Source organism: Microcebus murinus, chromosome 5, assembly GCF_040939455.1.
Source record: "Microcebus murinus isolate Inina chromosome 5, M.murinus_Inina_mat1.0, whole genome shotgun sequence".
Taxonomy (NCBI): domain Eukaryota; kingdom Metazoa; phylum Chordata; class Mammalia; order Primates; family Cheirogaleidae; genus Microcebus; species Microcebus murinus.
In genome coordinates, this window is record NC_134108.1 from 81,748,654 (window position 1) to 81,762,818 (window position 14,165).

The 14,165-nt window shown below is 34.1% G+C and overlaps 1 protein-coding gene across 1 annotated transcript in view; it reads left to right on the top strand.

The window, feature by feature from the left end:
* Nucleotides 1–14,165, top strand: part of LMBRD1 (LMBR1 domain containing 1) — a 107,343-nt gene that overhangs the window by 14,221 nt on the left and 78,957 nt on the right. The window contains exon 4 of the mRNA XM_012779846.2: nt 13,005–13,102. Within this exon, the coding sequence (XP_012635300.1) occupies nt 13,005–13,102 (98 nt within the window). The remainder of the gene's footprint in view (nt 1–13,004; nt 13,103–14,165) is intronic.

Consider the following 14,165-nt stretch of genomic DNA (forward strand, 5'->3'; position numbering starts at 1 on the left):
AGCTTGGATTTTTTCATTGGTAAAAAATTCTGTCGCTTATTTTCCTTTGAAGTGACAGTCTCACTGTTCAGTTTTTAAAAAGTCTGCCTAATGCTGAAGTCTAGATAACCATTGTTCATCTGTCAGTTCTTTCAAGTAAAAATGGCTAGTGTAGCTTACAACCGAAATAGCCCAAATTAGTGCAAATGCTATTGAGACATTGTGAGATACAAGTACAGTATGGTTTATTTGTATCTCACACTTGTATCTCTTACTTCCTTCACACAGAATATTAAAAGGATGTATACTCAAATGTAGACATTTAGTAGAATTTTTACTGCTTTGAAAGGAACTTGGTGAACAAAAGTCTCAAATTCCCCTTGCCCCTGAAGAATACAATGACTACTAATACAGTTTGGGTCCTCTATCTCGATTCCTTCTAAAGGGCCAGCAGTTTTGTTCAATGTTGTTTTTGCACCATCAATTTAAATATAAATGTAGTGGAAAGGCAAATAAAATCTTGGTATCATTATGAAAATAATTTTGATATTGTGGATACGCTGAAAGGATCTCTGCAAATTCTAGGGTCTGGAAACCACATTTTTGAAGATCTTCTTTTATATTAATAGTATTTTGGGTATTTTATCCTGGAAAGTTTGCAGAAGTTAGGCTGACTGCTGCTTCTACTTATGGATGCTAATTTGAGAAAAGTATATGAGACCTTGAAGTCATTTGACTTCTCTGATTTCTTCACATGTGAAATGGTGATAAAATAGTACCTACTTCATAGGATTAGGAGTTTGAGAGAGGTGTGGTTAGTACTAATTAGGTGTTATCTGCTGTTGTTTATTCAAATCAGATAGGAGAACAAGAGAAATAAATTTTCTGTTAGTGCAGTGATATGGGAAAGTTAATATTGAAAGCATTGACCTAGTTATGTCATCAAATTTCTATCTTTTTTGATGCTATTGTTTTGAAAACATCTCTACTAATATATTTCAGTGCTTTTTCAGATAAGATAGACTGGAACTAATTTTGGAGACTTGTTTGATTCAGGTCTATAAAATACTTTTTGATAAGATACTGTTGTGTCCTGTCTCCTGCCACTCCCTCCTGCTATTTAAAAGAAAGTATTCTTAATTACAGGGATATTTTCTAAGTAGTTTCTGGTCACGTTTGCTCAAGAGATTAGATAAAGACTCTTTGCAATTTAGTAGCCTAAGAATTTGTTTTCAAGTGGAAATATTAAGAAAACAAGTGATGGCTTGTACTTATAGCTAGTGTAACTTCCACATTGTATCTCTAAATAAACTACCGATTCATCACATTAACATAAACTTTCATTCACACTCCAGATTTTAGAGAGACATATGCTTCTCGTTTTTCTTCTTACACCCTTGGTTGTGCCTTTTGAGTTTCATTTGCCTTTTCTTTTCCCGTCTTAACAACCTTTTTAATGTTTATATGCACCAGGTATTAATCCTTGGACCTATTTTCTATCTCAGTTAATCCTTTGATGATTTTATATTGTTGCTTGATTCTAAATGTCACCTATATGCCAAACTCCCACATTTAAATCTTTGTACAGACCTCTCTGGAATTTCATATTTTTCATGAATTTCTATCAAGACATCTCAAATTTAACATTTCTGAAGGAACTGACCTTCAATTTCTTATACACTGGAAGGATAGAGTTATTCAGGCTTTTTATTTATTTATTTATTTTGAGACAGAGTCTTACTCTGTTGTCCAGGCAAGAGTGCCGTGGCATCAGCCTAGCTCACAGCAACCTCAGACTCCTGAGCTCAAGCAATCCTACTGCTTCAGCCTCCTCAGTAGCTGGGACTACAGGCATGCGGCACCATGCCCCACTAATTTTTTCTATATATTTTCAGTTGTCCAGCTAATTTCTTTCTATTTTTTTTTTTTTAGTAGAGACGTGGTCTTGCTCTTGCTCAGGCTGGTCTCGAACTCCTGAGCTCAAACAGTCCACCCACCTTGGCCTCCCAGAGTGCTAGGATTACAGGCGTGAACCACTGCACCTGGCTGGAGTTGTTTTTGAATCTTTATTTTTTCACATTTTGTATCAAATATGGCAGAAAATTCTCTTGTGCTTGATTTTCACATTTATCCAGAATCTGATCACTTCTCACTACCTTCTGGCTACTTTCATGTTTAAACCACCATTTTCTCTTTCTGAGTTATTACAGGAGGCTCCTAACGCATCTCTTCTCTACACTTGTTTTATTCATAGTACAGGAGTCAGAGTGATCCTCTAAAAACATGACAAATTTTTGTTCCTCATCTGCTGAAATTGCTGAAATAGCTTCCCATTTAATTCGTAGTGAAAGAAAGAGTCATTATTACAGCCTACACAGGGCCTTATGTGATCTGGAATTCTTCCTCACCCCACAAACCTCTCCGACCTCGTCTGCTACTCTCCTGTGGTAGGCAAACTCATAAGATGGCCTACATGCTCTCTACCGCCTACTAATCATGCCCTTATGTAATCCCCTCCTCTTGACTATGTGCTGGACCTAGTAATTTGCTTCTAACAAAGAGAATGTGGCAAAGATGGGATGTCACTTCTGAGATTAGATTTTAAAAGACAGTGACTTTGTCTTGCTCTACTCTGTTTTTTCTTGTCTGCTCTGATAAAGCAAGCTGTCATGTTGTGTACTGACTTATGGAGAGGCCTACATAAGTAAGGAACTGAAAGTGGCCAACATACAGTGGGATACTAAATTCTGCCAACAACTGTGTGAGTGAACTTGAAAGCAGGTTCTTCCCTAACAAGCCTTGAGATAACTGCTATGTTGGGCAACACCTTGAGTACAGCCTTAGGAGAAATTCTGAGCTTCAAGACCTAGCTAAACTGTGTTCATATTCCTAACTCACAGAATCTGATAATAAATGTTCTTTTAAATCTCTAAGTTTTAAGTAATATGTTACACAGCAGTAGATAACTAGTACATCTCCCTGTCACTGATTATATTAATGTTGCTGTTAATATTACTTGAACATTCCAGTTTCACTTCAACCTTAGGGCCTTTGCTTTATGTTCCCTTTGCCTGGAATGCTTTTCTTCCAGTTATTTGCTTGGCTGCTTTAATTCCTGTAACCTTCTTGTCTTTGCTCATGTGTCACTGTGTGAATGAGGCCTTCCCTCAATCCCTGGTCCCTTTTATCCTGGTCTACTTTTTTTATAGTTTGTAATCACATTCAGATGCACTGTATAATTAATTGTATTTATTACTTGTATCTCCTACTAGAATTTATACTCTACTAGGCAGGGGTTTCTGTATCTCTTTTGCTCCTTTATATATTTCAAGCACACAGAACTGTTAGCACATAGTTGGTGCTCAGTGAGTCTTTTATTTGCTGTGTAACTTAGAGCAGCTCACTTAAGTTTATTCTTCTGTTAATAAGAGAGGATAATGTGTATTTCCATATTGTTAAGATTGAGTGAGTTGGGGTGGGATTTCAGCTATGGCCAATTAAGAAGGTTGGCAGATTCTCTCCCCAAAAAACAATTATATAGTTGGACAAAACTGAACAAAGAAACAACTTCAGTGCTTTGGCGATTAACCAAAGGCATACAGCAGTAGGAGAGGTGTGTTTGTGTTTAAAAACTGTTAAAGGAAAGTGGTACTCTGTAGTGTTTTATTCTGGCATTGTTACCTTTCCCCACGCCAACTTCTAGCCTGGTTATTTCATGACATCTACCAGGCAGTGTGGGCCATGAGGACCAGCAGCTGTACTGCTTTAGTAGAGTGGGACTTACACAGTTGGGTGGTGCTCACTTATAGAGGTACTAATGGTGCAACTGATAATCCTGGAGTCAGGTGAGTAGAGATGGCCAGTGATGCTACTTGCGCAGGATTGGGATTGGGATTGGGACAAGCATATTCCTGGCTGAAACTATGCACGTGTATATTGGAGACTGGAGAGGGCCCAAGCTGGTCATATACTACTGGTTGCCCTACAGGCTGAGTACATGTGTATAGGAAACCAGAAAGGGCTCAGCAGAAAGTAAAAGCCTGGGCCGACTTGAAAATAGCCCGAACTTTTCATATACTCTCCTACCAACATACAGATTCATTGGCAAGGGCTAGAAGCCTTACTGGCTCAAGGTATTTGGGCAGAATTTATTTCTGGTCATTGTATGATATTAAGCTGTATAGACACAGGGGCAATCCCTGGGAAGCTGAGCTTAAAAATAAAAACAAGAATTAAATAAATAAATAAATGACCAAGTAGAGATATCAGCAGCTGCACACTTTGTGGAAAACAAATTCCACAGAGTTAACCCTTAACCCTGATCAGTAACTGAACGAGAAACAAAATAGGGACAACAATCTTTAGAGGCAATATACACAATCCAGATTGCTAAGGTATACTATCTAAAATCAGTTTCAGTACAATTATTAAGTGTAAAGAAATAGAAAAATGTGACCATGTTATGGAAAACACACATTAGAAATAGTATTTTTAACAGATGTGAGAATCCTGATATAAAACCATCCTCATATAGCCATCTAATCTTTGACAAAGCAGACAAAAACATACGCTGGGGTAAAGAATCCCTTTTCAATAAATGGTGCTGGGAAAACTGGATAGCCACCTTTAGAAGGCTAAAACAGGACCCACACCTTTCACCTCTCACAAAAACCAACTCACGCTGGATAACAGACTTAAACCTAAGGTATGAAACTATTAGAACTCTAGAGGAAAAAGTTGGAAACACTCTCCTAGACATCGGCCTGGGCAAAGAGTTTATGAAGAAGTCCCCAAAGGCAATCACAGCAGCAACAAAAATAAATAAATGGGACATGATCAAACTACAAAGCTTCTGCACAGCCAAAGAAATAGTCATGAAAGTAAACAGACAACCTACAGAATGGGAGAAAATTTTTGCATCCTATGCATCCGATATGGGACTGATAACTAGAATATACTTAGAACTCACGAAAATCAGGAAGAAAAAAATCAAATAACCCTATTAAAACGTGGGCAAAGGACTTGAACAGAAACTTTTCTAAAGAAGACAGAATAATGGCCAACAAACATATGAAAAAATGCTCAACATCTCTAATCATCAGGGAAATGCAAATCAAAACCACAATGAGATATCACTTAACCGCAGTGAGAATGGCCTTTATCAAAAAGTCTCCAAACAAGAAATGCTGGCGTGGATGCAGAGAGAGAGGAACACTCCTACACTGCTGGTGGGACTGCAAACTAGTTCAACCTCTGTGGAAAGCAATATGGAGATACTTTAAAGCGATACAAGTGAATCTACCATTTGATCCAGCAATCCCATTGCTGGGCATCTACCCAAAAGATCCAATGACACTCTACAAAAAAGACACCTTCACTTGAATGTTTATAGCAGCACAATTCATAATTGCAAGGCTGTGAAAACAGCCCAAGTGCCCATCAATCCAAGAATGGATTAATAAAATATGGTATATATATACCATGGAGTACTATTCAGCTCTAAGAAACAATGGTGATATAGCACATCTTATATTTTCCTGGTTAGAGCTGGAACCCTACTATTAAGTGAAGTTTCCCAAGAATGGAAAAACAAGCACCACATATACTCACCAGCAAATTGGTATTAACTGAACAGCACCTAAGTGGTCACATAGGTACTACAGTAATAGGGTATTGGGCAGGGGGGAGGGGGTGGTTATATACATATATAATGAGTAAGATGTGCACCATCTGGGGGATGGTCATGCTGGAGACTCAGACTTGTGGGGGGAGGGGGGAAATGGGCATTTATTGAAACCTTAATATCTGTACTCCCCTAATATGCCGAAAGAAAAAAAAAAAGTATTTTTAGATGTTAGATTTAACAAAGACTTCAAATAAGCTATTACAAGTGAGTCCAAACCACTAAAGTAAACAATGAATTAAAGGAAAGTGTGACAAATAGAAAAATTTCAATAAGGAGATAGAAATGTTTTAAAAAAACAACCAAATGGAAATTCTGAGGTTGAAGAGTATAGTAACTGAAATGAAAAATTTACTAGAGAGTCTCAATAGCAGGTTTGACATGACAGAAGAACTTGAAGGTAGATGATCTAATTTGAAGATGATTAGAGAGGAAAGAAGATTGAAGAGAAATCAACAGAGCCTCAGAGACCTGTGGATCAACATCAAGTTTACCTACGTATATGTGATAGGAATCATAGAAAGAAAGGGGCAGAGAAAAATATTTGAAAACATTATGGCCCAAAACTAATCTATACATCTAAGAAGCTCAGGGTAGCCCAAGTAGGAAAATAGAGATCCAGACCTACATACAACATTGTCAAAGTATTCAAAGAGAAAATCTTTGTCTTTGACAAAGAAAAAAGGTACACGAGAAACATCTGTATAATTAATGTCTAGTTTCTAGTGTGAAACAGTGGACACCAGAAGGCACTAGAATTACATTTAAGCTACTGAAAGAAAAAAACCAAACCAAGAGTTCTATGTCCACTAGAAATTATCCTTCAAAAATGAAGATGAAATAAACTTTCCAAGATAAGGACTGAGAGAATTCATTGCTAGAAGACCTGTATTTCAAGAAATACTAAAGGAAGTCTTTCAGGATGATAGGAGATGATACTAGACAGTAAATTAAATTCACAGGAAGAATGAAAATCACCAGAAATTGTTGTTCATATAAATAGTTAATATTTAATATAAAGACACTATAATTTTTCTCCTGTTATAAAAGACATAAGATTGTAAAAATCAGTAATTATAACACTGATACTGAGTTTATAATGTATAGACATAATATGTAAAAATAGTATAAAGGAGAAAAGAGGGATTTGAACTATACTGGAGCAAGTTTTTGTTTTTATATTTTGCTTGTATTTGAATATTTATTGGAAATGGATTGTGATAAATGAAGGTATGTAGTGTAATCCCTATAACAACCACTAGGAAAATGACTCAAAAATATACTTATCAAATAAGTCATGAAAAAAAGGGTACACAAGAAAATAATTATTTAATACAAAATAAGGCAGTAAAGGAGAAGCCTGGAACAACAACAGCAAAAAATGATGGGAGACATAATAAAGTGCAAAATGGGAAATGTAAATATAGCCACATCAGTAATTATGTTACATTAAATAAATGGTCTAAATACCAGTCAAATGACAAAGATTGTCATAGTGGATTAAAAAAAATCAAGATCAGTGAGCTGTAAATAAAAGAAATGCCTTAGATTCTGAAACACAAACACTATGAAAAGAAAAGATTAGAAAAAGTGATGTTATGCAAATAGTAACTATAACAACTGAACAGACTATATTGATATTAGACAAAATAGACTTAAAAACATATTAGAGACAAAGAGGGACATTTTATAATGATTAAAGGGTTAATACATTAAAAGAATAAATTGTGTATGTATGTAATAACAAAGCTTTAAAATATACAAATCCAAAACCAACGGAATAGATAGGAGAAATAGATACTTCAACAATATTAGCTGGAGATTTGAGTAATCAACTCTGTATATTGATAGAACAACTATACAAAAAATCAGTGAGCATAAAAAGGACTTAAATAACACTACTGACCAATTACAAATATAGAAAATTCTGTCCATTGTATGCAGAATGCAACTTGCTTAAAGCACACATGAAAGATTTTTCACTATATAATATTAATAGGTCATAAAACAATTCTCAGTAAATTTAAAAGGAGTAAAAATCAAAGTATTTTCCATTGATGATAGAATTAAATTAGGAACGAACAGAAGAAAATCTTGGAAACCCACCAAGATTGTCAGTTAAACAACATACTTCTAAATAACTGTGGGTCAAGATGAAATCACAAGGCAGATTGGAGGACGTTTTGACCTGAATGAAAATAAAAATGCAACTTATCAAAATTTATGGGATGTAACTCAAGTGGTATTTGGAGGATAATTGGCAGCTTTAAATTTCTCCGTTAGAAAAGAATTCTCGAGTGCCTACACTTCTGCCTTAAGAAGATATAAAAAGAAGAGCAAACTGAACTTTAAGCAAGAAGAAAAATAAAATAGAAGTCAATGAAGTAGAAAACAGAAAAACAACAGAAAAATCAAACCAAAGTAGGTTCTTTGGGAAAAAAAAAAAGGTCAATAAAATTGGCAAATCTTTAGCTAGACTGAGGGCATGGGGAAAGGGGAGGGGAAGAGAGAGAATACAAGTTACCAAAATGAAGAATGAAAGAGATGGTATTACCAACTTTGTAGAAATTAAAAGGATTATAAAAGAATATTGTACCAATGAATTAGATAGTTCCTAGAAAGACAGGGCTTTGTAATGACTATTCTATCACAATATTGTCTAAGTTTTTCTTTGTCATAGTGTTTCGATTTAAAGGTTAACTGTTTTCACTGGTAGTTGGAAAGGATACATTTTTTTGAATTTTAACAATTTAAAAGCCTAATGTGTCCAACTTAATTTTCATGTGAGTTATTATTTAATGACATATAGCTTTTAAAAGATCAATTGCTTGGTTTGGATACATTAAAAAAAAAAATCATAGGAATTATTGTGCTCTTTGCCACAGTTTTTGTCCAGGGCCTTTTAAGAATTGATGGCTCTCTATTCACTTGTTTTTTCTAGTTGTTGGTAAGTTGTTTTAAAAAAAACTTTTTTGTGAGTTAAATTTTTGTCAATTTCTGTGGACTTGAGGTTTTAAAATTTTTTCTTCATGTGTTCTTTGATGTTAGTGGTCTACTAAAACAAAAGTCTATTTATCTTCTACTTGCTAGTAGCAATCTTTTAACAAAAACATTTATAAGTAAAAGCATGCTTTATAAAGATCTTAGGATATGAGAGTACCATAACTGTTGGATTTGAGAATAGTTTGCCTTTGAAAATAGCTATGAGTTTGAAATAGAACTTTGAAAGAAGCAATTTCTGTTTCATGAGAGTGGTAACAGCAATGTTTTTTTTCCCCGTTTGAAGACTTGTAAGCCAAGCTTGACATTAGACCTGATCCAAAACATACAATAATGTTAACTTAATTCTGTCCTTACAGTCTACGTTTATGGACTAAAGGAAGAAATCTTTATGAAGACACTGAGAAAGAACAGATTATCAGAAGATAGCTTAGAATGTGGCATAAGGGACATATTTAGAACAGTTGTTCTTAACCTATTATGAGTCATAGACTACTGGAGGAATACTATCGAGTCTCTTCAGAATTCTCTCTGTTCCCCACTTCCTTCCTCCAGATGCTAATTGCTAAAAACTGTCTTTTTGCGGGCACTCCTACCAGTGACATCTGAAAATTTTGGTTGCCATCCTTGTATCTCTTTACAATCAGGAGTTGCCCCAACCACTTTTTTGACTTCTCATAATAGATAAGTTTCACTAGTTCTAGAACTTCCTTAAGTTAAATCATAGAAAATACACTCTTGTATCTGGGCCTTTTATTTTATTCAGCATAAGGTCTATGACATTCATCTGTGTCTCATGCATCTTTTTTGCTGTGTGATAGTCTTTTATAGGTATACATTGCTCAATTTGTTTGTCTATTCACTATGATGGACATTTGGATCATTTCCAATTTTTGTTTACTGCAAATAATGTTATGAGCAGCATTCTTGTTGTGAAAGATTTAATTCAGCAGACCTGATACTGTTGACTCTTATCTGCCTTTAGAAAGGGATTGCTTATGTGGCTGACCCTTGACCAACTTCTGAGAACTTAGCCCTTGTGGTGTTATCTATGGCACTAATTGATAAGGTGGTTTTGTAGAGTTGAGTATGGGGCCATGCAGTACTATCTTGTTTAGATTGTTTGTGCAAAACATACAATTTTTGGTGAACTCTTGATTTCCTTTTGGGGGTCTATAGTTTTGGTAATGAGAGCTGGTCACTCAGGCAAATATATCTATGTTACAAATCTCCAATAAAAACCCCGAACTCTGCAACTCAAACAGATTATTCTGGGCAGAAACACTTTCTTTGTACGTACTGTTGTAATTCATTGATAGAGTAATATAATTTTTGGGTCACGTGGTAGGTGTATGTTTAACTTGATTAAAAAAAACTATTAAACTGCTTTTTACAGCATTGAAAACTTTTTTTCACTCCTGCAACTAAAGTATGAGAATGTTAGTTGTTTTATATTCTTGTCAACACTTGGTATTCCCAGTTTAATTATAGCCATTCAGTTGAGTGTGTAGTATCTCCTTGTGGGTTTATTTTTCCATTTTGCTGATTACTTATGATGATGAGCATCTTTTTAAATGTGCCATTTAAATTGGCCATTGAGTATGTCATCTAATGTGAAGTATAAGTCTTTTGTCTACTTTTTCAAATAGGTTGTCTTCTTAATGAGTTACAAGAATTTGTTTTATACCTTGTTATGCTAATTGAATATGATATTAAATTACGCAGTCATAAGATCATTCATCACACCAATTCAGGAACACTAGTAATGTTTACACAATAGTCATGAAGCTCTTTAGCTGTCTAAAGGCCAAAGCCACCAAGTATTGAGGCTGAAGTGAAACCTTATTGTATCTGTTTATTGAAGTTTTTGGTGTGTTGCTATCAGCCCACTAAAGTTTCTTGTGCTAATTCATGTTTTTTTCCAATTTTACACAAATTTTTTGATTATTTAATTATAATATTTGTATGGTATTTATGGTGATTTACAATCTTGACATTTTATGTTTAATTTTGTAAAGCTTTGGAATAACTTATTTCAGTGAATTTTTGAATATATGTTTATTTCTGTTGGCTCTTAGATTTGCAATAGAAATGTTAATACTCTCTATTCTTTGGTTTATACTAGACACACTAATAGTCATTACTCTAAAAGATTTACTGTCACCATTAGTTGCTCATAATATTAAAAGACTGCATAAATTTCATTAAATATCTATAGCGCCAAATTCAGAAAGTCATTTTGAGATTGGTCAGTATAATTTAACTCAGACCCTTCGTTTGGTTATTTAGGGTTGTGTTTACCCTTCGAGTTTTTTAATCTGTGTTGCATGCAGTAGGACTGTTTCATAAGTGGCCTCCAGGTAAATCCAGATAAATGAGACAGTGATAGCAAATATTGAGATCATGTTTAAAATTCTGTAACTCCTACAGTTATTGTTTCAACAGAGGCTAAAACTGAGTTTTATTATACATTACTAACAAATGCTTTTTCCCCCAATATTGTGGCAAAACATACATAACATAAAATTTACCATCTTAACCATTTTAACTGTAAAGTTCAGTGATATTAAATACATTCATAATATGCAACTGTCATCACCATTTATCTCCATAATTCTTCATCTTATGAAGCTGAAACTCTATAATCCTTAAACAATATCTTTCCATTCCCCACTCACCTCCCATCCCCATTTGACAACTACCATCCTACTTTCTGCCTCTATGATTTTGACTTCTAAGTACTTCATATAAGTGGAATCACACAGTATTTGTCTTATTTATTTCACTTAATGTCCTCCAGGTTCATCCATAATACAACAGTGAACATGGTGTACAAATGACTCTTCAACACCCTGTTTTCAATTCTTTTGGATACATATCCAGAAATGGAATTGCTGAATATGTAATTCTATTTTTAACTTTTTGACGAAGCATCATACTGTTTTCCACTGCAGCTATACCATATTATATTCCCACCAACAGTACACAGAGTACTGGTTTCTCCATATCCTCGCTAACACTTATTGTTATTATTATTTTTTGATAGTAATCATCCTAATGATTATGAGGTCATAACAAATACTTTTACAAAGGAATGCAATAGTTATTCTGTAGTTGCTTTATATAATTACACTGGTACTATTATTTTTCATGAACTTTCAAGTATGCAAATAAATGTGAATACACAGATTTTAAAGATAGGTTTCTTAAGCTTAAGTCCCAAATGTTTTTTATGCTGTTTTTATTATTAAATGTACTATGTCTCTGGCTATTCACATTTTAACTTAAGCTCTATATTGAATTTAAATAAATATTTTGACTACTGGTTAAAAGTATCTCAAATATAACATTATTTTAAGGCAGATAAATAGTAATTAATATCAGTTAACTTAGACTCTAATTTAGAATGTAATCTAAGAATTGCAAACTGGGTCTTAAGAGTTCTTTGTACCCACATGATCATAGCTGCATTTATTCCCAGTAGCTAGAATATGGAAGCAACCTAAGTGTCCCATTGATAGACTGTGCAGTGGCCCCCAACCTTTCTGGCAACAGGGACTGGTTTCATGGGACACAATTTTTCCACAGAAGGGGTCAGAGGGAAGGAGGAGGAGGATCTCAGGTGGTGATGTGAGCAATGGGGAGCAGCTGTAAATACAGACGATGCTTTCCTTGCTGGCCCACCCCTCAGGTCCTGCTGTGTGGCCCAGTCCCTAACAGGCCACGAACCAGTACTGGTCTGAGTATGGAGGTTGGAGACTGCTGAGACAGATAATCTAATTTTACTGTTTTACTATTCTTCTTGCCTTTTCTCTATCATGATTTGTGTAAGATCAGTTACATAATATTCCATGTTTTTAAAACTTAAGATGGAGAAATTATTAATATTTATATCAAAGGAATGATATCATTTACAGCTGTTTCTTTAACTTGCCAGAGTGGCAAATGTTGTGCCAACTGTACTGAAATTTAAATCGGAGTGAATACAAAATTTAAAGTTCATTTAAATGAGATAGTTCACAGGAAGTTCTCAGCACTGCAGTTAGTACATAGTAAGAGTTCAGATGTTAGCTGATACCATTATTGTTGACATAATTGTTGTTTTTAGAAATTGCCCCATATTTAACTTGAATTATGATTTGTTATTCTGATAGTGCTATTGATTTCTTGGGACAGGGGATAGATAGAAAAGGATATTACATACTGTACACATAGAGTCATGAATGTAGGGAATCAGATGGGGGAGAACATTTGGAAAGTGAGTATATATACATATAGATAGATAACTATGATTAAATACATATGTAATTAATAGAACTCAGTTTATGATTTGTTTCCACAGCTTTATATTCTGTTATATTGTTCTGTGTGTTCTTCTGGATCCCTTTTGTCTACTTCTACTATGAAGAAAAGGATGATGATGATACTAGTAAATGCACTGTAAGTATCTTTATTTCAGAGGTTTTAATATAGGGAAGAAAAAGATTATTTCCTCCTTTTCAAAGAATGACATGACTCTGAATTTATTTTAGAGCAGTGTTGTCCAATAGAAATATAATGTTAGCCACATGTGGAATTCTAAATTTTCTAGTAGCAACATTAAAATGAGTAAAAAGAAATTGATTTTAATTATTCATTGTATTTTATATAATATTAATATACCAAATATTATTTTAAATATGTTCAACATTATTAAATGTTGAATTTTAGATTGCTTTTTATACTTGTAGCAATTCAAACTAGACACATTTCAAGTGCTCAGTAGCCACATATGACTTATGACTATTGTTTTAGACAAAACAATTCTAGAGCAGGGGTATAGAATTTTTTCTGTAGAAGGCCAGGTAGTAAATAATTTAGGCTTTGTGGGCTATATGGGCTCTGCCTCAACTACTCAAGTCTGCCATTATAGTGTTAACATATCCAGAGATAATATTTAATGATCATTTTGTAATCCACTAAAACAGGACAAATGTGGCACACAGAATGTAGTTTGCTGACCTCTCTTCAGGGGCATAAAGAAGGAACACTCACAAGTTGTTTTTACTAATCCAGGATAACACTAATACAAAAACCTGACAAATAGAGCACACATGCATGTCCAAAACTGGAGACCAATATCACTTAAGTATTTCTATAAAATTTTTAACTAAAATATTAATAAATATAATTCAGGGATACCTTAAATATATTAGTATTGTATAACATAACAGAGTAGGGCCTATTTTTTGATTGCATGGACGGTTTAGAATCAGGAAATCTATTAATATATTGTAATTAATAGGTTAAAGAAGAAATTGTATGTTGAAAGATATTTGTCAAAATTGAATACTTTTTTCTTAAGGGGAAATAGTATAATAGGAATAAATGTCTTCTTATTGAGTTACAGAAATTTTTTTATATCTTGTTTATGTTTTGTACGTAAATACAAAAATAAGTATATTTACTCAAAAGCCAACATCATGCCTAATCATGCATGAAACCTTAAGAGCATTTACATTAA